Source organism: Cydia strobilella, chromosome 8 (genome assembly GCF_947568885.1).
Source record: "Cydia strobilella chromosome 8, ilCydStro3.1, whole genome shotgun sequence".
NCBI lineage: Eukaryota > Metazoa > Arthropoda > Insecta > Lepidoptera > Tortricidae > Cydia > Cydia strobilella.
Window position 1 is genome coordinate 10714464 of NC_086048.1, and position 24254 is coordinate 10738717.

Consider the following 24254-nt stretch of genomic DNA (forward strand, 5'->3'; position numbering starts at 1 on the left):
GGTAGATGGGCAGGATATACAGTATGTTGATGAGTACATTTACTTGGGCCCGATAGCCTCCTTCGAAAACAGGCAAACCATAGAGGTCAATAGACGTATTGACAACGCCTGAAAGAGCTTCTGGTCCATGAAGGCGCTATTGAAGGGTGACCTTCCCCTGTGTCTCAAGCGCAAACTCATCGACATGTGTATCCTGCCTATCCTAACCTATGGTGCTCAAACATGGTCATTATCTGAGGCGTTAAAGTCCAAACTCAAGGTTTGCCAGTGAGCGATGGAGCGCAGTATACTAGGTGTTCGCAGAACTGATAGAATCAGAATGTAGAGGAGCCATTAGCGCCACTTGCACTATCCTACTAACCCGGCGTTCACCGGTTAAACCGTTAACCCAGTGTCAAATTGTACTGGTAACCATGGTAACTCCAGGTTTAACCGGTTAACCCCGGGTTAGTGAATGGTGCAAGTGGCCCTTTAAAACTTATACTTATTTTAGTCGTAAGTTCTCTCAAGAACTGGCATGTTCAGTTTGAATAAAATAAATGTTTATATACTCGTAACAAAATGTGTAAAACGACTTTGATTTATTTTCAGGGTTTCGTACCTCAAAAGTAAAAAAAAAACGGAACCCTTATAGGATCACTCGTGCGTCTGTCTGTCTGTCGGTCCGTCTGTCTCCGAAACTACTGGACCAATTAAATTGAAATTTGGTAAATACATGTAAGTTTGTGACCCAAAGACGGATATGTAACGTAAACAAACTAATTTTAAATGAGCGGGCCACTTTTGGGGGGTAAATTAGAAAATTAAAAAATAACGTTTTTCAAACTACATCGTGTTACATATCAAATGAAAGAGCTCATTGTGAGAATCTCAATTTTTTTTTTTGTAAATGTAAAATAAATAGTTTAGAAGTTATTTAAGAAAATAGTCAAAACATTTCCACCCCAATAAGGGGTTATCTTCGAAACTATTTAGCCTAAAATCTGGAAAAAAATACACAAAATAGTTCTTTACTTATAGATGACAGGAAAACCTATCAGAAATGCGCAGTCAAGCGCGAGTCGGATTTAATTACTTAGTTTTGATCCGACCCCTATGGGTTTTTAAGGACATTTCACTCACGTTTCACATAAAAAAATACATTGTTAAAATTGTGTAATGTACGGGAACCCTTGGAACGCGAGTCCGACTCACACTTGGCCTGTTTTTATATCTGCGCGTTATATTGATAGTTATCAACATGACATGTTGGATGCCGCTGATATAATTTGGTTGTTTTGGGAATTTTTGTTAGTACCGCTACATACAGCAGAGCTATCAAGTGCACTGTAAAACCAACCATGGCTCCCGAAATTAAATACACCAAGGTAGGTTTAGCATAATCAATTTATTTTTAGTAATATGCGCCAAAATTTACAAACAAAAAATCACTGCGGTGTCTATCTTTTGTCTGTCAGAAAAAAATTGTCAGTAAAAATACTTTTGACATCACCTGTTTGGAAAAGGACTTTTTCTTCCCTGCTAGGAGGGATCAAAGTGGCACTTTTCTTTCCTTCTAGCCATTCACATGATTTCGATTTTAGAAAAGGTGCCCTGAATTGCTGGGACATGTTGCAGATACGAGGGCACTGTGTCATGTTATTTATTTTCAAAAAATATTGCTATAGTTGTGTGCTTTTATAGTAAAAATAATAACAAAAAAAAATCACAAAATTGACCCAATCGAATAATTACTGAGTTTTAGTAGAACATTATTTTTAATTAAAATGTAAAGCGATAACATATAATTTTCTTAATATTCAATTAAAAGAAGACTTAATAAGCTTTTAATTGATCTAAACACCTATAAAATTCCTATAAAATTCACAGTAAAACTAATTCAATTTCCCATATGAAACCAATGAATTACTCAACCTGCCGTGAAACAATACGTTACGTAAGTTACGTTCATGATTTTTTTGTGGATAATTTAGATACTGAAGTACTAAAATAAAGTCAAAAACAGGTTGTCACTAATAATGGCTGGGGGATCATACACCTCTCGCATAGGACTATACAGCCACGAACGCAAGTGTCGTCACCAGGATGCATATTAAACCATAAACTTTCTTAGATCTCTGCTGATGTACAACTGGATATGCACATATATACAGGGTGAAATTTTAACCACCGTTCAAACTCTGCGTAGTGGCTTTATAGGTCATACCGAGCAACTTTTATTATGGGACCAATGCCGAAATCACCCTAAGCTTTCACCTTAAACCTTAATTCAGCTAAGTTGTTTGAAATCGTTTCATACTCATTTTAAAATGTACCTAAAACTCAGCGGGTAAAAATTATCGGAACGTTATCGTTAGATTTCCTTTCTAAAATAGAATACCTAATCATGACGAATATGATTACCGCGTTATCAAGGCCATTGTTTGACTGGCACCAAAAAGGAAAACGATGATCATTGTAAATTACGGTCGGATCGAGTCTGAGGTGAGGCAGTTAAAACAAATTTTGAGTCTCTAATCTGTTATACTTCGCCCGTTTCAGATTAAAGCGGCAGTTATAAGACGAAAGTGGAGGGCCCACGCGAAATCGCCTTTTCATACAAACGTAGTTATAATTTTCCTCTCTGGATATTAACATTATTGAAAATATTCTGACACAATTTGTTGTATATCAACCACAGTTAAGGATGACTCACGTTAGACCGCGCCGTGTCCGGGCCGGAGCTTCCGGCGCTTACTTTTCTATGACATGACAGGTGATCACGTGATGCTTTCCATAGAAAACTAAGCGCCGGAAGCTCCGGCCCGGACACGGCCCGGTCTAACGTGAGTCATCCATTATACCCCTACGTTTGATTTTTTTTTAAATAATTTAATTACTATAAAACTTAGGAGCATTTAAAAATGTGTATGAAGTCTGATTTTCGCTCCTAAATCGAGAAGCAAAACATCGAAAAAAGGCAAAACGTAGGTAATTGGTTAATATATATCAAATTATAAACTGAAATAGATGTCATTATATTAAACAAAAAAATAATGAAGCCCTCCAGTGGTGAAGGCCGGATCCGGCCGTCACCACTGGAGGGCTTCGTCACGTTTTCTTTAATATATGACATCTATTTCAGTTTATAATTTATATATAGGTAATAGTAGTGTGACTACTTAAAAAAAACACAAATCAAAATACCTATTTCATAAAATAATTTGATTTGTTCCCAAAGTTATGTATACATCAAATTATGTAATAGTACATTTATATATACCTATAAGTAATAGTACGATGCTAGTGCGGAGACTCGGGACGAGTGAAGAATGACATATCCGCACATGTACCGAACGACGTTTTTTAATACAGTTGCGAAAAAATAAGAAAAGCAACAAGTAAGGAATGGAATTCGAAACTTTTATATTATTAATTCTGTGACATCATTGACATTGACATTATGAAGAGGTGTTTTTCTAGCTTTTATTTGACTAGAATAGATGTTGTTATTATTATTAAACCCACTTCAATGCAAGTTTTTTTTTCAAATGCATGTTCTATAAGACAGAAACAATTGTAAATATTAAAATATTGTACTATTATTACCTAAATATCGTCATTTGCGTTATTTGTGTATCGTATATTTATAAAAACAATATCGAATGTTGCCTTTAGAAACTTAAAACATTCTTGCAGTAAGAAAATACGCCTCTTCTTTGACAGGCGTTCCGTTCCACTCAGACAACTTATTAAGAACGGTTTTTCAACATAAAAAAAAACGTGTTATATTCATTATCAATAGAAATAGAACTAAGACAATAACGAAACAAAAGAACAAGATAAAGTACTTTTTGTTAAACGGGATCTTGTCTCTACTAATTGATTTTTTGTAAACATTGCGCATATAAAAATAGTCAATATTAGGTATTTTGCGGTCTGTCAGTATTGTCCTAACGAATTATTTAACCCTTCTAAACTTAAAACTTGTACATTAATTTCTCCAATTTAGGATAGCTTTGGGGCGCGCTTAATCTACTGTTATAATTTGTATTTTGTATAAATACCTACAGTAATTTTGATTATAATTTATTTCTTAATTTTAGTTGTTCATTAACAACGAGTGGGTAGATGCCAAAAGCGGCAAAACCTTCGACACATATTCTCCTCATGATGGCTCCGTCATCGCACAGGTTGCAGAAGCAGATAAGGTAAAAAAAATGTTATTTTTTTATTACGTGCACGTAATTTTTAAGTTGCATATATTTATGTACCTACCTGGCTTGCAATAGTAACAATGTTAAAAAATATTATTTTCATTTAATAATCTATCATCTAACTATGTACAGTACAAATAGAGATATATCTTGATAGTTTGCGTTCAAAAGTATCTGCAACAGTTTAAATTGTTCTATATAATAGAGACTAGTTCTATATATCTCTTTTTGTTAAACCATAACAGAATGGTATTTACGTTTGACGCATAGTCTGATATTATGTTACTTACTTTTGATACTGACTGTACACATGTGAATGTATGAGGTTACGGTAAGCATCCACTATACACGGTGGCTAAAAAATAAGTGCATTCCCGTTGCCAGGGAGGTTTTGGAATTATACTGAGCAACTTTTACTATGGGACTAACCCAGAAATCGCGAAAAAAAATGTGGCTGATTCATACATTTTGGCGGGTCCATTTTCTATAGGCGGGAAAACTTTTTTTTTGCAATATCGTGGTTGGTCCCATAGTAAAAGTTGATCAGTATAATCCCAAAACCTCCCTGGCAACGGGAATGCACTTATTTTTTGCCAACCTGTATATTAATAAGTTGGTTCGGAAGTTCGCTTCTCCCTTTTAGAGGCCCGGTTAGAATCGATTTTATACAGTGGATAAATGATGTGCAAAGAAAAACAGTCAGCGAGTGTCAAATTTTTTACAGGCTGATGTAGATTTGGCAGTGAGTGCAGCAAAGGCAGCGTTTCACCGTAACTCCGAATGGCGATTGTTAGACGCCTCGGGTCGCGGCCGACTGCTCGACAAGTTCGCGGACCTCGTACAACGCGACACCAAGTATCTCGCCGAGCTCGAGTCCTATAATAATGGCTTGGTCGTGAACATGGCTCTTTACACGACGGAAAGAGGCGTGCAGTTCATGCGTTATTTTGCTAGTTTAGCTGACAAGATTCAAGGCGACACTGTTCCTCTAGGTATGTATTAACTATTTCAACAATGGACTCACTTTTAACCAGAAAAGGGAGTTTCCTTCCTCGATTTTTTAAAATAGTTTTTAGAGTTCTTTTGTTTATTGAAGCACGCTAAAACATATGTTATTATTTCAATGCGCACAGTCTTATGGTTGTTTTTATTTTTGTCTTAAACTGATGATAAAATACTTTTAAATTATAGCTAAATAGTTTTTAAAGGAACATGTTTAGACAATTCGAAACTTAAATTTTGTCTGAACATACTTATATATGTACACTTGGGAAGCGTTTTACACGAAGTTGATATATATTCGATGTTTCCTAGTAGTTTAATGTAATGCGGAGTCACCGGCGTGGTATGCCTAAATAAAACTAATTTCGGAGGATCGAACAAATATTTTTTTATGATTTGCAACCGTACAAGGTTGGTCTGAAAGTTGTGTGGCTGCTCTGGATTTACTCATGCGATTGCAATATTATTTACATCATTGTGGGTATTAAATATATTAAAGCGGGTCACCCACGTTTATAAAGTCGATGATTGCTCGACATGTTTCGCTCCATAACGAGTAGCATTTTCAATGAGCGCTCGCGTTGCGCTGAGTCTGCGTCGCGTCGGGCGACCAACGCGAGCGCTCATTTTATAATATACTTCAGGCGCTAGTCGCTATTGTTGGCCGTAAACTCTTACTTTCTAGAGTATATATCTGCTTAACGGTTCGACAAAAAATTGATTGTAGGCGACGGAACCACGAACCTTAATAACTCGGTCGAGCTGCGCCAGCCGGCGCTTGTCGCCGATACTCCTGCCGGTAATAAGTCGTCCGCGAGCGCACATGACAACGTAGCCACCGCCTCTGTAAGTAACATAGAGAAACAAAATGACCGCCAGTCGGCGGTAGTCACTGCTGACAGTTTCGCGACTTTCAAGTAAAGACATATATATATATATACGCGATAAAAACTACGCCGGGTCCAACCCTACACCACGGACCCGAGAAGATTTAATTCCCCCCTAAATTGTAGGAGGGTATCCCAATATGGGACCGGCAACAAACTCGGCGGGACACATCTTTTCAAAACATATTATACTCAGAATGTCCAACATCCTACAATTAGGAGGGAATTAAATCTTCTCGGGTCCGTGGTGTAGGGTTGGAGCCGGCGTAGTTTTTATCGCGTATATATATATATATATCTTTACTTGAAAGTAATTGTAGTGTATAACTAGCCTTATGAACCGATTTTGCATGTACAACCAGCCTTAAAGTTTGTAGTCTATGATTGTTCATTATTTTAGTATGTGGGTATTTTTGCACTTTGTAATTTTTCCTCAGTCACCCGTTGACCACGAACGCTGTAAAGGGTTCGAAACGTCGGGATGTATTATAAATTCAATATACGCGATATAATCCGTTTCCATAGTTTTATTTCATGAGTAACTATCGCGGTAACCGAAGACAATGTTATTATTCAATTGATGAATTTTTGACATTATGTAAATTATAGGTTATAGATTTTACATTGTTTAACTATTGATACATTTATAATGCTCTATAATGATTGTTTATTTTCATATTAGACAAATTGTAATCTTAAATTATATTTACAATTTATGATTTTATTATTTACTTACTTTTATTATTTTTCAATGTGACATTTTATTTTAATGGAGGTTTAATATTAGTTAGTAATTTGAGAATATTTGTACGCCATGTATTATGGTAAATCAATGACTGGAAACAATATTATGTAACAACAATTTATACCCTTTTTTGCACAAATAAACTTTTCTTCTATTCTAAAGCATATTTCTTCTAAATGGGTAAACAAAAAAATTATGAAAAAAAAAATGAATCTTTATTGTTCAACAATTATAACATTTAATTTTTTTCTTGAAATTTATAGTTTCACCGTAATAGAACCGTTTTTCCCCCGAAGGGTAAAAACGGATATTTAGGTTCCTGCCGAAGCTTGAACCACATATGAGATAACACCCTTGTAACTCAGCCCTAATTAAGGGAATTTATCAACTTGCAGCGCCATCTATCGCGTCACTCAAGTACTAATGTCGCCCGGTTGCTAGCGCGCGGCTGCTTTCTCGTCAGTACCATATGTATAAGCCGGCAAGGCCCTTAGGCGTGGTTCAAGCTTCGGCAGGAACCTAAATATCCGTTTTTTACCCTTCGGGGGAAAAACGGTTCTATTTAGGTATCCTTGCCTCCCGCTTGAACCACATATGAGACGTGTTTAAACCTCTGCCGGCGCTGGCCCGGGCGTACTGTGACCTGTGACTGATAGTTATAATATTTATGCAAAAATCACATAATAAGAATATGGGCTTTAAATATATTCCGTATTGATATACCAAAAGATTGTTTGCGTCAAACCTTAATGACTAGAATTTCCTCATTTGTAATTATCGATAGATACGACAATCGTTAGCACCGACTGGCAACATAACTAAAGTTATTCATTGCGTCTATGTAAGTATGCTGAATCACATCTGAGGCTACGCGAGCTGTGATGCTTGCAAAGTGAACCCCATCAAGTGAGTTTTATATCAAACCCCACCTCACTAGGTGAAAATGATAAATAGGTTATGTTGTATAATGTAATGATAATTATTATTTTACAAAAAAAAAAGAATACTACTTGTCTACTGCTTAACACAATGAAATATAGAACTGCTGATCCATCCAAAAATCTGTTTCAATTCGTAACTAATTGGAAAAACCCTGGGTCCTCTCTGATTTAAAGTATTTTCTATCAATTAAATGTAAATTGGTAAGTATAGGTCAGATGTAATGTAATATGTATTTTAATATGCACGAATAACCAAATGTTTGTATTTTTAGACATTAATAGTTATTTACTATACCGGCTTCATTTGTACATAGCCCACTACATAATGACAACAAATTCCGTAAATGTGTTGAAAATTATATGTATACCTACATAATGTGTTTATTTGCGGAAATAATTGAATTGTATTTCGAATCGAGTACTGCTCTGCCTGAAAGTAGCGTCAGAAAATGAAGAAGAAAATACATCATTTCACGATTTAGCACTTTAATATCTAGTAACAACTTTAAGCTAGTAGTAGTTTCAACTGAGCCGATAATACATCCTTATTGATTGGTTTTAGGTGAGGGTTGCTTTAAAACAACCATATTAATGTTGCTATGAATAGTTAATAATTCTTATATGAAATGGTAGGCTCCTATTTATTTTAAGTGTCAATTATGCTGCTAAATTTACTATCCACAGATAACTGAAATCATGCCATTAGGCTGGTACCGCTTCAACTGAGCTTATATTATATACTTGTCAGTCATGCAAGCGAATGTAACGAATGGCGAATGAACAGAATTACTGAGTACCGACACGCAGGTGACAATCGTATGGTGTTGATGATTGTAAATTTAAAGTGATGCTGACAACTCCAGTTGTTGTGGATGGCATCTCTCCATGATACTGTGCGTTTACTGAAGATACGTCTACCAAGTAGAATATTTTAGAAGATATTTTAGTCATTGAATCATTCAAATGAGTTCACCTATAATCTTTAGGTTTGGCATTTTAGGTTGTTTAACGTTCACTCTTTCTGGTGGCGAATTGATTCCCAAAATGAAGATTTTATGGTTCGCGCGTTGGTAGTGGATTGTACAATAGTTTATTGTTAGTCTTAGCACACTTCGTGAGTTTTTTATTGCTTTCGTAACTATACATACGATCTTCTAATAAGAGCGTAAACACCTCTTGGCTGACCACGGAAGACTCTTTGAATAAGAATAGACGAAGTGAAAATATCCACTTTAAATTGTAGTGCAACCTATTAAAACCAATTGCGAAACTTTCGTGAGACAGACAAATTACATTACATTACAGTATTATTTGTTTATGTCCACGGGTCGAGCTTGATAACGTAATCTAATCTCAAATGCTGCGCTAGCGCCGTCGCGCGTGTGGTGCCGTGGCACAGTTCCTATTGACCCTTGACACGTGTAGATGCATTCATTACCAAATATTAATTTTGATAAGAGATCTCTTTTTTCAAATTTAGCAATGCAAGGACGTTGTATGTTGTTTATTGACTTTCATGCAATTGTGCCATCAGGCAGGGTATAGTGCTATAAATATTTATTTACTGCTACTGTAATCAGTTTGACATATACTCACAAATAAAACCACTGAACTTTGTATATCAGTTGAATTTAGACTGTTTTTATTATCTTGAAGGAACCCTAGTACTAATCTGTCATCATGATGCCCCCAAATAGACAATTATTTGATGATCTAGGCCTTTCTGCGACATATTATTTGTCACTTCGTTGACGTAAAGCTGATATATATCTAGAAATCTCATATTTACTATATTTAATGAATGTATCATGAATATATAAATATATGAATTGTAGTTGTCTTCACAAGTAATGCTGTAATTCGATTAGCAGCGCGTCTGCCCTATAACCAAGACACGATGATTTTGTAGGGTACTACAAACCTACAACATTACTTGATTGCATCGACGATGATGTTTACAATTACGAGTACGTGCCATACGAGACCTGTTACAACAGTATGCTGTAAGCCTTGGACTGCTGTAAGCCCTGGACTTCTACCTTTCAGTTAAGCTTGTAGTACTTAGATCTGGCAATGATAACAGAACTAGTGTTGCTTTTTAGAGTACATTGCACTCTATTTAACCGGCGAGCATATTGTAGTCTTGAGACACTACTAGTATCATATTCAGCTTAGATCTTGCGCGATCCTTTGATGAGCGTTCTAACGTTATTATCAAGCCTCTGATTCCGTGCACTGGTATCTATTTGGGATTTGACCTAGTTGACTCGTATTTTTAAGGATGTTCTCTTTCTGGTATTCCTCTAAGAATATTACATATTATCTTGAACTTGGGTGCCTTTGGCCTAAAACGCCGTATGTTATAGTTCTTTTGTAAAAGCATGTGACTACTTCGTAGGAAGGGAAACATCTCAACTAGATATCGAAAGAAGGGTTTGTATTTCCGATCCGTGCTCTTTTCGAATCAGGTATCTGCTATCGGTGACTGCCTGCAAATATTTTCTAAATATTACTCTTGTATGTACGTTTGCGTACGTTGTACCTTTGTATGTACATATAATGGCTTGCCCCGCAGTCCACATGGTTTCAAAGATTTTGAAGTGATTTCATTTATTTGTCTTATTGGAAAATCAAACAAACCCTCGGAGCAATTAACGAGTTTTATTGTTTTATCATGTGTAGTCGTTTGAGTTAAAGACTTCCAAGTTCATTTAGATACAAAGCCATGGACCATGGCTGTTGGTTCGACGGTTTATTCCCTTAGTCGGCTTCCCTTATTCTTTCTTTATTTACACAAAGGGAAGCTTCGTCAGACCTATAACATCTACCACTAACGAAACCGATGTTTCCACTCCTATTGATCAATCATGGGTGACAATGCGGAAGGCCATATTAAATTAGTATTGTAGTCCTTTTAGTCATTCTGTGAAAGCACCTCCTACAAATACCATTCCGTTTCCGATAGTTATATTAATAGTAATGGAACTCTTTGAAATGGAACTAGAACGTTTGCGGTCAACGTATTATGATTTAAAACCCGCTGCTAAGATAATCTTCCAAAGTGGAGCTCGTTACTTACAGCATTTGAAGCTGAGTTTACAAGTTTCTACTTGATTGATGTGAATAGAGCATTATAAATGCTTTTGTTAGTTCGGCCTTTTGAACGGAATGTGATAGAAGGTATGTTTTCTACGTGTTACTCTTAGTTCTGTGGTCTCTGTGCGACAGCTACTTAGTAGACGTTTTGAAATATAGATAATTTCTGGACTAGCGCAAAGGTTTCTCTTTGTGACAGGCCGCTATTTTGTAGCTATAGACTATAGTCAACATTAGAAGAGGATACAGGAGATGCTTTAGTATCCCCAAAAAGACTATCAAAACCTGACTAGTCATTCAAAAGAGGGATTAAGTGCGATGATTTTTCACTCATATATTTCATAATATGACAGTCGTAAACGAAATTGTGTTTTACGTGTATTGATATTCCTATTCAGTGGAGGGAGTTTTAATCTTCTTTTCTTCTTTAAAACTGATGTCGATTTTCCTTGCCTCCCCCTCTCTCGTTTTGGTAAAGGATCTAGTTGGGCAAAGTATAACGCAAGGTTTTTCACTCTGTGCTTTTCCCTCTGCACAGTTTCTTAACTGCCATTTTGCAGTTGGTTATACAGTTACGATCCTCAGAATGTGTATAGGTAGGTTAGTTTTTTAGGTTCGATCACGGCAAACAATTCCTTGTTTATTATCGACCAAGACCAACATTTGTACACAACCAAGATTTACTGTAACTGCGTTTCGTTATCAATGTCGCGCCACACCCGCCAATAGAAGTTCAGCTGCTCATCGTCCTAAAAGGTGACACAAAATTCGATCGATGACGTAGACTAACCGGGTCGCACATGGGTAATATCAGGACCTCAGATCAGGTGCAGATCTTTAAAAAAAAAAAAAATGAGTCCGACCAAGCAGACATCGGACAATAATGCGACCAATAAGACGTCCGCCACCGTTTTAATGGTATACCATGAGACAACGGTTGTTTGTCTAACAAGACAACGTCATTTCATTGTCATTTCAGAGGACGATACGATGCCGTCTCATAGGACGACACATTAGGGTCTCACGATACGACAAAATGTCGTCTTATCGAACAACGCAATGTAGTTCTACGGGGCGACGCAATATATTCTCACGGGACGATACCACGGGATGACGCGATATCTTTCCACAGGATGACGTAACTCATCAGGACGACGCCTTGTCGTTTTACCGGACGACGCTTGGCGTTCCACAGGGATGCCAAGTCGTCTCACGGGACGACGCTTTGTCGTCTCACGGGACGACGCCATGTCGTCTCACGGGACGACGCTTTGTCGTCTCACGGGTCGACGCCGTGTCGTCTCACGGGACGACGCCGTGTCGTCTCACGGGACGACGCCGTGTCGTCTCACGGGACGACGCCGTGTCGTCTCACGGGACGACGCCGTGTTCTCACGGGACGACGCCGTGTCGTCTCACGGGACGACGCCGTGTCGTCTCACGGGACGACGCCGTGTCGTCTCACGGGACGACGCTTGTCGTCCCAGAGGCATAAGTACCAGTGTACTTTTTATGACGGTGCCTGTAGTAAGGTCACTGCGTCTCGTCGCTGGGCCACGGGCACCGAGCGGAATGTCATCGGAATGATGAATGTCAGGGATGCCATGTCGTCTTACGGGACGACGCTTGTCGTCTCACGGGGCGACGTCATGTCGTCTCACGGGACGACGCCATGTCGTCTCACGGGGCGACGTCATGTCGTCTCACGGGACGACGCCATGTCGTCTCACGGGACGACGCTTGTCGTCCCAGAGGACGAAACCATGAGGCATGTGCCCGTGTACTTTATGTGACGGTGCCTGTAGTAAGGTCACTGCGTCTCGTCGCTGGGCCATGGGCACCGAGCGGAATTTCACGAAGTCGGAGGTATTCAAAATTCTTCCACGTCCCACAGGACGACGCCATGAGGCATAAGTACTTACCCGTGTATTTTTTATGACGGTGCCTATAGGAAGGTCACTGCGTCTCGTCGTTGGGCCATGGGCACCGAGCGGAATGTCACTAAGTCGAAGGTATTCAAAACATTTTCACGATTTGAAATTTCTCGATCTTCTTTAAACTTGCTTTGTAAACGTGTTGCTCGGCTGAGTTACAAAAGCGTACTGACGAGAAAGCAGCCGCGCGCTAGCAACCGGGCGACATTAGTACTTGAGTGACGCGATAGATGGCGCTGCAAGTTGATAAATTCCCTTAATTAGGGCTAAGTTACAAGGGTGTTATCTCATATGTGGTTCAAGCGGGAGGCAAGGATACCTAAATAAAAATAATAAAACGGGCCATTTTGCGGCTAACTTTGGTTATTTCTACTTAACGGCTAGTTAAATTAAATAAATCAATTAATATTATTTTTAAATTAACAATAATGTTTTAACAGCTGACGGTTTTTTCACCGCGATACAACCGAGCGACGATTTGATTTATTAACAATTTCATCTAACTTCTAAACTACCATCTGACAAAGTATAATGAAATGGGATGCGATGACTGAAAATATATTTTTTACATGTTCATGTGACCAGCTGACGATCCACCGAGATACAACGGGCTGACCATTTTTTTTATTCACATTAGCATCTAAACTATCATCTGACAAAGTATCAATCGGGAGGCGATGACAATATTTTTTTTGCGTGTTTCGCTGGCTGCCATTCCTCAACCCACCAACGGAGCGGCAGCTGTCGTCCACGGGGGTTCATCATACATAGCCGTTAACCACTATATCGGAATTATTGTGGCCAAAAAATAAAAAAACTGCAGAGCGCTGATTTAGTTGTGGTGCGCTTGTAATATAATAATAATATTCCCACGTAATGTTTGAGAAAACTTCGAACTTCGAATAATAATACTAGTTTAACACTAATAGGTAGGTAACAATTCCCAAAATTTTATATGTAGGTAGACTAGGTACTTAATTTTATAAGTTAACTATTAAATGGCATTTATATTTATTTATTACGGATAAAAAATGACTATAAAATAAACACACTGTACGCCTCAATTTAGTACATACCAAGCTCTAGCTATAAATTTTAATCAGTCGAATTGACTTAGGTATTTATTTGTAAGAAACAGATAAAACACAAATTAACTAATTGAGGCTTGCGAAGAATGCGTAAGGGAATATATTTTTATTATAATTTACGACCTCCACTAAACGCATGATCTACTCATACTCAAACGACAAAATATCTGCAAAAGATACACAAATACGAGTATAGCGCCAACCGCGCGCCTCTGGACTGTAGCTTATTCTTTGAACCTCGTTATGGTAAATTCACGTACGATCGCAGTGAGCGGGGTGCGGGTACAGAGACGCTGAGACGCTCAAGGACACATCAGCGACTATCGTCTTAATATGTCAGTGCCTTACGGAAGTTTTGTTATTAAAATCATTGTGAGTAGCTAACAACTTTTTGACCAACTCTCGTACACTTTTGTGAGTTGTAATCTCTTTCATTAATTACAAAATTAAATGTTCTTTTTTAGGGTTCCATACCCTAAGGGAAAACGGGACCCTATTACTAAGAATCCACTGTCCGTCTGTCCATCTATATATCCGTCTGTCTGTCCGTCTGCATGTCCGTCTGTCTGTCCGTCTGTCTGTCCGTCCGTCTGTCACGGCTGTATCTCATGAACCGTGATAGCTAGATAGTTGACATTTTAATTTTGTATCAAGCAGAAACGTCTGCGAACGATGCTATTAAGCTTAGAAATAAATCCCCCCTAATGGCTAATATATGGTATATATCAGAATATGGTAGAGCACTGTACGAGTACGAGTGATCTTATAAAGGGTTCCGTTTTTTCCTTATAAGGTTCGGAACTCTAAAAATTAAAATGCCTTACATCATTATGGAAACGAGCTGATACCGAAGAGTATCAGCTCGTACCCACCGATTTCTATGAAACATAGCTTAATGCCATCGGCGCTTTTATATAGTTGTCATACTTACCTATATTTAATTATGCTGTTTATTTCAGATTGAAAAATTCCTTACATAAGTTAATCTTCAAACTGCTGTATCGATTTATATGAAATGTCATCATATATTTATATATAACTACCTATATAGTTTATTTCAGATGGTGACAATTTCACGTTCACTTTGAAACAGCCTATCGGTGTATGTGGATTGATTCTGCCATGGAATGTCCCCATTCTGATGTTCATCAATAAAGTCGTAACCGCTTTAGCTGCAGGTATGTGAAACTCAATAACACTGTTTTTAGGGTTCCGTACCCAAAGGGTAAAAACGGGACCCTATTACTAAGACTCCGCTGTCCGTCTGTCTGTCACCAGGCTATATTTCATGAACCGTCATAGCTAGACAGTAGAAATTTTCACAGATGATGTATTTCTGTTGCCGCTATAACAACAGATACTAAAAAGTATCCCTCGGTGCGCGAGTCCGACTCGCACTTGGCCGGTTTTTCGTTTGTTCTATGTTTACGTAACTGTACCTATTTAAATGTTAATATTTTTTTCCTTTTTAGGGTTCCGTACCTCAACAGGGAAAACGGAACCCTTATTTATGGATTACTTTGTTGTCCGTCCGTCTGTCCGTCTATCCGTCCGTCCGTCAGTCCGTCCATCAGTCCATCTGTCTATCTGTCCATCCGTCCGTCCGTCCGTCCATCTGTCTGTTTGTCAAGAATTTTTTTATTCATCCAATTTTTTAGAATTTATTTAAATTGCGGAAATTGGCACAAAGGACTTCAGCGCCAATGGCGCTTATTAGGACCATTGTGAGTTCACATTGATATTAGGATAACATCATAATAAATATATTATTTTCTTACTAAATCTATTATAACATTTTCATTCGTTCTTAACTTAAATAACATATAAATAAACTTACTTAAATAAACTAAAACTACAAATAAATTAAAATTAATACTTACTAAAATAAAAGTAAACATACCTTCTTTGCTCTGTTCGACTCACACCTTCTTTCCGTCGCCTTTATCTCATCTAAAGAGCTTATTTGTTTTTTCGGATCCGTTCCGGATCCGGTGATTTTATACCGTATTGACGAATCCACCGGACCGGATTGCAATCCCTATCTCCAGCTCACAGAGCCACTAGTAATAGGTACATTACGAGCCAAATGCTATGTTGGACTGTCGAGCCGATGTTATGCGATAAGAGAGCCTTGATCGCTTTTAGTCTAATTTTGAACGTTCACCCATCAAATCCGATTTGATTTTTTCAGGATGTACGGTGGTAATAAAGCCTGCAGAGCAGACCCCGTTGACAGCGCTCGCTCTGGCGGCGCTGCTGAAGGAGGCTGGCGTGCCCGCAGGCGTGGTGAACGTGGTTAACGGATACGGGCCCGGAGCGGGTACTGCGCTCACGCATCACCCGGACGTTGCGAAAATTTCTTTCACAGGCTCTGTTGAGGTACGTAGATAACGAATTTACTCATTTTTTGTCAGGTGCCGTGACGCTCAGTGCTTCAAAACAAGGATAATTAAGATAACATAATGTTGAGCAAGCTATGTAGCGTTGACTTCTCGCCGAAGCTGCTCCGGTTGTTAGCCAGTTATCTGCGGGATTGACAACAGTATACGTGTAGCATGGATGCTTCGTATCGAAACCCTACCACACACGTTCCGGAATTAGTCAGGGTTCGATTTTAGGTGCGTTTCTATTTGGCTAAATCATAACCGACTTAGCTGCTATACTTAGGTATGCTGACGACCTAAAGCTCATTATTTATGGAGTGCAGCAATTGTCCGACTGTGCGTCTTTGCAGGAGGATATTGACCGCCTTCATCAAAGTGCTCCGTGATGACTTTTAGCCGTGCCTATAGTCCCATATTCGCTCAATACCTGCTAGGTCCAGAGGGCCTACCACGAACCACGTTCGAAGTGTTGCCTGCCTATTACACTTACGTACGAATTTACAAGTGCAACAGACAGGCAACACGTCGAACGTGATACGCGGTAGGCCCTCTGATCCCATAACTCGTGTCGAGTCTATATGTAACTTGGGTGTCATTCTCGACACGCAGCTCAACTTTTATGACACTACACACCCGCAAATGGGCTTAAATTGCAAATTAAATTAGAAAATGTTTTATGATGATTAAAAAAAGTTTTCAAGATAGAGGTGTGATTATATTTTTCCATAAGGGGCGGGGGGGGAGGGGTGACAATGGCATTTTTGTAAACTTTCCTTCATAATTTTATTTCTATGAAAAACAAATAAAAAATTGTTTTGTTATGTCCAATTCGAGCTCTTTCAAATGATATCCCACTCGACCTAGTAAATAGACTTTGAAAATTTGCCCCTACTTTATATTGGTCATTTTTCATAATTAATAAAAATAAAATAAAAATAAAAACACTTCCAATGTGTTTGGGTTAGTGTTGTTCATAACTATTCCAAATTTCAAATCGATAGCTTCAGTAGTTCTCGAGATATTTAGCAATGTGACAGACAGACAGACACCTTACCTTTTTGGTACGGAACCCTAAAAATCAAGTCCAAATAGCTCAAGGGCAGATGTTGTTCCCTTATCCAGTTACGGCCTTTAAAATTTCAGGTTGGAAAGCTAATTCAGCAAGCTGCTGGTAAAGTAAACTTGAAGCGGGTTACCCTTGAACTTGGAGGCAAGAGCCCGCTCATAATCATGAATGATGCTGACCGTGAGTTTCTTTTGATTTTTACTTTTATTTTTAAGTTATTTGGCAGAACATAAGCAGTCTGATCTGTATAAGATCAGCGAAGGTTTTCACTTCGAACAGTGAATAACAGGCCAATTCTAGTTTCAAAACTCGAATTGGCCTGTGTGTCACTGCATTTTCTCGTTGGCGCCCACGAAGTGAAGGTGATTTTTCACCATTCAATTTATTAACAATTCTATTTACTTGCGATGTTCATTGCGCATCTTTGGTTATTGAACGTATTGAGTACGTACGTACGTAGTTGACCGAAGCGTAGCGAAGGTCTACGGTTTGACTCGCGCATTTTGCTTTTTGACCGAAGCGTAGCGAAGGTCTACGGTTTGACTCGCGCATTTTGCTTTTGTATGTCCGGATGTTCTCCTCTACAGGTCGCAATTCTCAACCGATTCTCGTGAAATTTTGGGACCAAATTCTATGATTAAATAGAATTTTTTTGTCGACCCGGTTTTTGGAATTTTTTCAAAATGGCGGAGTCGTGTTAGCTCGCGCCCAAACAAATAGTCGTATCGATATCATAACAGTATATTCTTTTAGAGATATGTTTACAGATTAAACGGCAAAAAATGCAGAAATTTTTTATTGCTGGTTTTGGCGGTATTTAGATGTTTAGTTTTTACTCGAGAAAGAGTAGCCATATTTCGTCAGCTTGTATAAGAACTAGCGTGGCGTGTTTTGCAAACAGTCGCTTTTTTCGTTTGCAACGGGTGGTCCCTGGTTCTATCCTCGGTAATTGTATGATGTTGCATAACTTTTTGTATATTTTTTTTTTTACTTAAATTTCGTATTGTTTATTTATTTATTTTATATTTTTCTATTTTCAAAAAATTAAAATAATATTATTGATTGATCAAGCGCGGGCTAAGCGTATTCGTTTAATTTTTACAAGCTTTTATTTAACTAGACCTAAAACATATGTTTTTTTTTTTTTTTAATTTTATAGTGTTCTTAAACGCGGAGCCATACATTTATTTAGATTTAAGTGGTTCTCCTTATTCCGAATTTCATATAATTTTATTTACAGTATTTCTCTTAAAGTACGTAGATTTTTTGCACTACAAACTTTGAGGTTTAGGTAGTATAGATTCGTTTGTCTGAGCGGGTTTATGGAACCAATTATTCAATAATATTATTGAAAAATTCAATAAAAATTGAGAAAATTTTGCCCAACGCCTGTCCATTTGAGTGATCATCCATGTTAAACAAGATGGTGAAGTACGAATGGATGGTGAAGATGGTTAAGTTTAATAATAACTAACAAAGATGTCACTTTAACACAGGTGACCTAGCTAAGTAGTGCCTAATTTGCTCGATATGTGGTGACATCGTGAGGTCGAAACGGGCCGATTTGTATGGTTCCTTATCCAAAGGGTAAAAACAGGACCCTATTACTTACTAAGACTCCTCTGTCCGTCTCTCCGTCTGCATGTCACCAGGCTGTGTCTAATGAACCGTGATAGCTATTAGACAGTTGAAATTTTCATAAATGATGTATTTCTGTTGCCGCTATAACAACAAATACTAAAACGTACGGAAACCTCCGTGGGCGAGTCCGACCCGCACTTGGTCGGTTTTTAGAGTTTATAGCTTGATTTCGTGTGGCTCCCTTCAATATATCTCCACTACTAAGCATTTCAATACTTTTAGAAATTCAAAAATCAGCCAGGTATACAGGGTGGTTTGGGTCAGTGAGGGCAACTACCAGATCCCGTGCTGCTACGTGAAAATGGTCTTAGAAAACCTTCCCTCAATTTCAAATTAATGAAGATTGGGGTTTACCGATTTTGGAAAAAACATAGGTACTTACAGGATGCAAGAAAAAGATCATTTTTGACCAATGTCCGCGGCGCCCTTTTTCTCTTACCTACAAGCTTTTCACTGTAGGGTAGGGCAAAGCTCAACATTCAAGTCTTACATACAGGGCGCCTGCTTTACGCTATGAGGTCCCTAAGCGGCCCTATGCGGTCTTCGCAATAACTTTTCCACGCCACGTTTCACGTCAACCATTGCGGCTGTGTCCCTTATAGCCTTTTCCCATGTTTTTTTGATGCCTATCGATCCCATTCCTATCCACGATCAAAAGCTTGTATGGGACCATAAAAAACTTCGCCTAGGAAAGCCACAAATCGAGGAAAACTTTTCCCATACAATTTGTATGAAATGAAAACTTTTATTTTCACATGCTATTTTTTATGCCAATCGATTCCATTCCTATCCAGTATCAATAGTTGCATAGGGTTCAACTAATGGTAATGTACCTACTAAAAAGCCACAATAATTTTTAAAGCGAAATTTATAAACCTAGAAAATATTATGCTGAAGCGATCAACATCAAAATCAAAGTGATTTGTTAAGATTTAGTTAGTCGAAACCGTTTTCTCCCGAAATGGAAATTGTATGAAAAATGTACCTATTGTCTATAGCTATTCTACCCTCTTATTTAAACCTTCCTAGACACATCCATCTTAAGCTATGCTCGCGAGGTCTACAGCTCACAGAGCCACTAGTATTATAAGTTTCAGACAAAAATTTAAAAAGCCGTCTACTACTCTACTAGGTCCTGGATTATTGAGATCAATACATTTAAATTAAAAAAACTGAGTTTCTATCGGTTTCTATCATCAGAATCGCTTGGTGGTACCATAACACTATATTGTCACTGATATTTTATAGATAATGTTAAACTCAACAGGACATTGAAAACGGATTCACATTTGACTTTTTAGATTGTATTATAACCCATGTTTAAAATTGAATCGCTTTAACTTCAAACTCGGGTAAATCCATCTGTAAGATTATGCGATTTTGGTATTAAGAAAAGGTAATAGGGTAGATATTTGCTGAGAGGGTCGAAAGGATTTACCCGAATTTGATGTTAAGCGACACAATTTGTTTAAAAACATTTTAGTGAATGTAGCGGTTCCAACGGCAGCGTACGGTGTGTTTGCCAATCAAGGCCAGGCTTGCGTGGCCGCGTCACGCCTGTATGTCCAATCTGGTATCTATGACATGTTTGTTGAAAAGGCAGTGGAGTTTGCCAAAAACCGGAAGGTTGGAAACCCGGCCGATACTACCGTTGATCAAGGGCCACAGGTATTTATTATATTCTTTTATACGACTTACAAAATTTATATTTATTTTAACATGCCTTATGTAGTAGGTATGTAGGTATCTAATAACATATTTTATACTCTATATAACTCTATAAGTAACTCACATTTTCACTGTAGTTTGACGCTGTAATTGAATCTTTGTATAAAGGCATAATAAAAAATTACAAAAAGAGTTATCTCAACATTCCTGATAGTTCAACCCTTAAGGGGGTTAAAAAGTTTATATGTGGTACAAGTTTTCTTTTAAGCCAGGAACATGAAACTTGGTAAAAGTAAATATAGGAAAACTGATTTCACCATTTTTGAAAATTCATTCCCTAAGTTGGTGAAAAAATGGGTTGAAAGTTTATTTATTTAATTATTTATAATCTTTATTCCACAATACATGATAGTCAAGTGGCGGACATAATGCTGTAATGCATTCTCTACCAGTCGAGCATTGGGCTAAACCAGAAAGATTATGTAGGATCAGGGTTTTGAAAGTAAAATTAACTTGGCATGAAGTAAGTTTGCATCGGGAAAAAGTTTTTGTAAAGAGTGTACCTACTTGAAATGTCGTCAAAAACACAATAGTAGAAAACAAGAATAGTGATCTCAGCGTTTTTTAGAAATTTATTTCCTGTGGGAGTTAAAACAGGTTGCAAGTTTGTATTAATCCCCTAAGTTAGTAAAAAACCCGGCTAAGTGCGAGTCCAAATAGCGCACGAAGAGTTCCGTACCACTACGCAGAAAACGGCAAAAAAATCACATTTGATGTATGGGAGCCCCACTTAAATATTTATTTTGTTCTGTTTTTAGTATTTGTTGTTATAGCGGCAACATATATAAATACTCGTACATCATCTGTGAAAATTTCACCTGTCTAGCTATCAGATTTCACGAGAAACAGCCTGGTGACGGACAGACGGACAGTGGAGTCTTAGTAATAGGGTCCCGTTTCTACCCTTTGGGTACGGAACCCTAAAAAGCGTTTACCGTTTAACTGAGCCAACGAAACTCTAGACAAGTCGTATTTTAAATTAAATCCTTATTTTATCGTCGTAGTTTTTGGTTGAGAGCTTCACATATTGTCATTAAATATGTGGGCAGATGTTTTTCATATCGTTGGAAATAAAACAATACAGTAGGTTAGCTGTAGATAAAAAATAATAATCCGCTGAAATGAAAAGTACTTAGTTACTTAGTTGTCAATTAAGTAATTACCCAATATTTTCATATCCAGGTTGACGGTGAGATGTTGAACAAAGTGCTCGGCTATATCGAAAAGGGCAAAAAAGAGGGCGCGAAACTTATGACTGGCGGGAAACGTATCGGCACATCTGGCTTTTATGTCGAGCCCACCGTCTTCGCCGACGTCAAAGATGACATGACAATTGCCAAAGAAGAGGTAAGCGTTGAAATTCTTAACCTTTTCTACTATAAGTACTATAACCTCAATAACGATATATAGATTATTGAAAGCGATTACCCTATAACTCTACCCTAAAGCTTATGGACCTTCCCCATGATTGACTTTGCGAAGTCATCCGCCAACGGTTCCCTGAAACCATATTACGATCTATGGACAGAATCTTAACCACTTTGTTTGTATGTAGATATTCGGCCCTGTTCAGAGCATCCTGAAGTTCGACACGCTGGAGGAGGTGATCGACCGCTCCAACAACACCAGTTACGGTCTCGCTGCAGGCATCTTCACGACCAACATCAATAACGCGCTGCAGTACGCGAAGCACGTTGAAGCTGGCACTGTCTGGTGAGTTCCTATTTATTTCAGAACATGTTAACATAGGAGTATGTTTTCTTAATGTCGGATAAAAGTTAATAGATTTGCATTAAAACTAAGATTAAAAAACAAAAGAAAATTATTTTAACTAGTGGTAGAAATAATTACATGCTTTAAACATAACCATTAAAAATATGCAAGAATGTTGTTATCTAAACCTTTTAAATTAAAAGAACATAGATACCTATAAAAAGCACAAGGAAAATTCGAAATGTTTCCTGTCGTTCGTGTCGTCGGGTTTTGCCTTTGATATAACTGTAAATGGTTCTAAAAGGGCCCTCTTTTCAGGGTGAATGACTACTTGATGATGAGTCCTCAATCGCCGTTTGGCGGTTACAAGGACTCAGGTTTAGGTCGTGAGGGGTAAGTGCAGTTCCTTTCACTATGGGCCGATTTACACATTGATTAGTATTAAGTGCGAGTTCATACTTTTGCTTCTTGCGTTTAGTAGCAAATATATGAACTCGCACTTAACACTAATCGATGTGCAAGTCAAGCCTTAGTTTTGCTCTTTTATCTCAACCGTAGAAGTGCCAAAATTTTCAATTGAAGGCATGTTTATAAAAGCAACATAACTACACTAGACATGAATTAACAGGAAACGAAAAAAACTAAATGTCTTCTTATATATTAGTTATTGGACATAAACATTGTATAGGTGATTTTAGTACACTTACCACTTGGCCACTGCCAATAGTTCCGAAATATACGATATACACATTTCAAAGACCAGTATTTTTGGAAAAAAATTTAAAAACAAGTTCGTCGCTTATGCTGTTTTTGTATAATTTCGATAGTTATGTTCTTTTTGTAAGAAAATAAAACAAGTTTCTATAGAAATTATGTTTTGTGTTCTATCAGAGGGGTACAGATTTATCTTACTATATTATATAGGTATATGTTTGGGGACTGATTTTGGACAATTGGGGTCATTTTTGGACACTATCTTTTGCTCTACGTGTAGATCCTGCTTAGCCGAATGCTATGATACCAAAACTCAAATCCGCAAAAAATGTTAGTTATGTTGTTTTTGTAAACATGCCTTCAATTGTTTCCTATATTTTAATTTTTTACAATTTCATTTCAGTGGATTAAATTGCGTCGACCCTTATTTGGAAGTAAAAACCGTTGCCATCAGCTTACCAAAGAAGTTTTAACAACGCAGAGAAGCGGAGTCAGCTACTAAGGAGCAACAACAACCCAATCTGTGCTCTGTGTTAATATATCGGTTATTAAATTTTTTGTTTATTATATGATATACTGGATTTATTTGAGTTCCGTAGGCAACCTGCATCTGTCAGTTAACCTTAGAACATATTGAATAGGTATAGGTTATATAGGTTATAGGTGTTCGCGGGCTAGGTTTCCGCAACTCGACGTCTTACGATGCGCCTATTTTGCGTGATGGGTTGCCGGCACTACTCCTGCCAACCCAACTCCTCCAAGAAGCCTAGCAGACCCTTGATGTTGCCGACGACTTCTGGGAGAGACCCCGGCGAACCGAGGTATTGTGCCCGGTATTCTGCCACCCCTGGACATTCGAGTATGACGTGGGCGGCTGTCTCTTCTGCCTCCATGCATGCCCTGCAAAGGGGGCTATCTGTAACACGCATGGTTAGTAAGTGTTTGTTTAGTGAGGCGTGGCCAGTTATGGCTCCAGTTAGTAGCCGGAGTTGTGGCCTCTTCAGCAGTCGCAGCCTCCGTGACAGACCTGGGTTGATCGTCGGGAGGGCTTCCTTCGCCTGTCTGCAGGTACCTAGGTTAGTCCAATACTGTTGGTGTTTTACCTTGGTGTTGTGTCGC

The 24254-nt window shown here is 38.1% G+C and overlaps 1 protein-coding gene across 1 annotated transcript; it reads left to right on the top strand.

The window, feature by feature from the left end:
• Nucleotides 1-1340: 1340 nt before the first annotated feature.
• Nucleotides 1341-23667, top strand: LOC134743610 (retinal dehydrogenase 2-like). Its single transcript, XM_063677173.1, has 11 exons — nt 1341-1367; nt 4086-4190; nt 4921-5188; nt 14951-15067; nt 16081-16268; nt 17417-17519; nt 20464-20648; nt 21891-22055; nt 22264-22421; nt 22740-22814; nt 23539-23667. Exons 1-11 carry the CDS (start codon nt 1341-1343, stop codon nt 23606-23608), a joined length of 1461 nt encoding a protein of 486 aa, XP_063533243.1. The 3' UTR covers nt 23609-23667.
• The last annotated feature ends 587 nt before the right edge of the window (nt 23668-24254 follow it).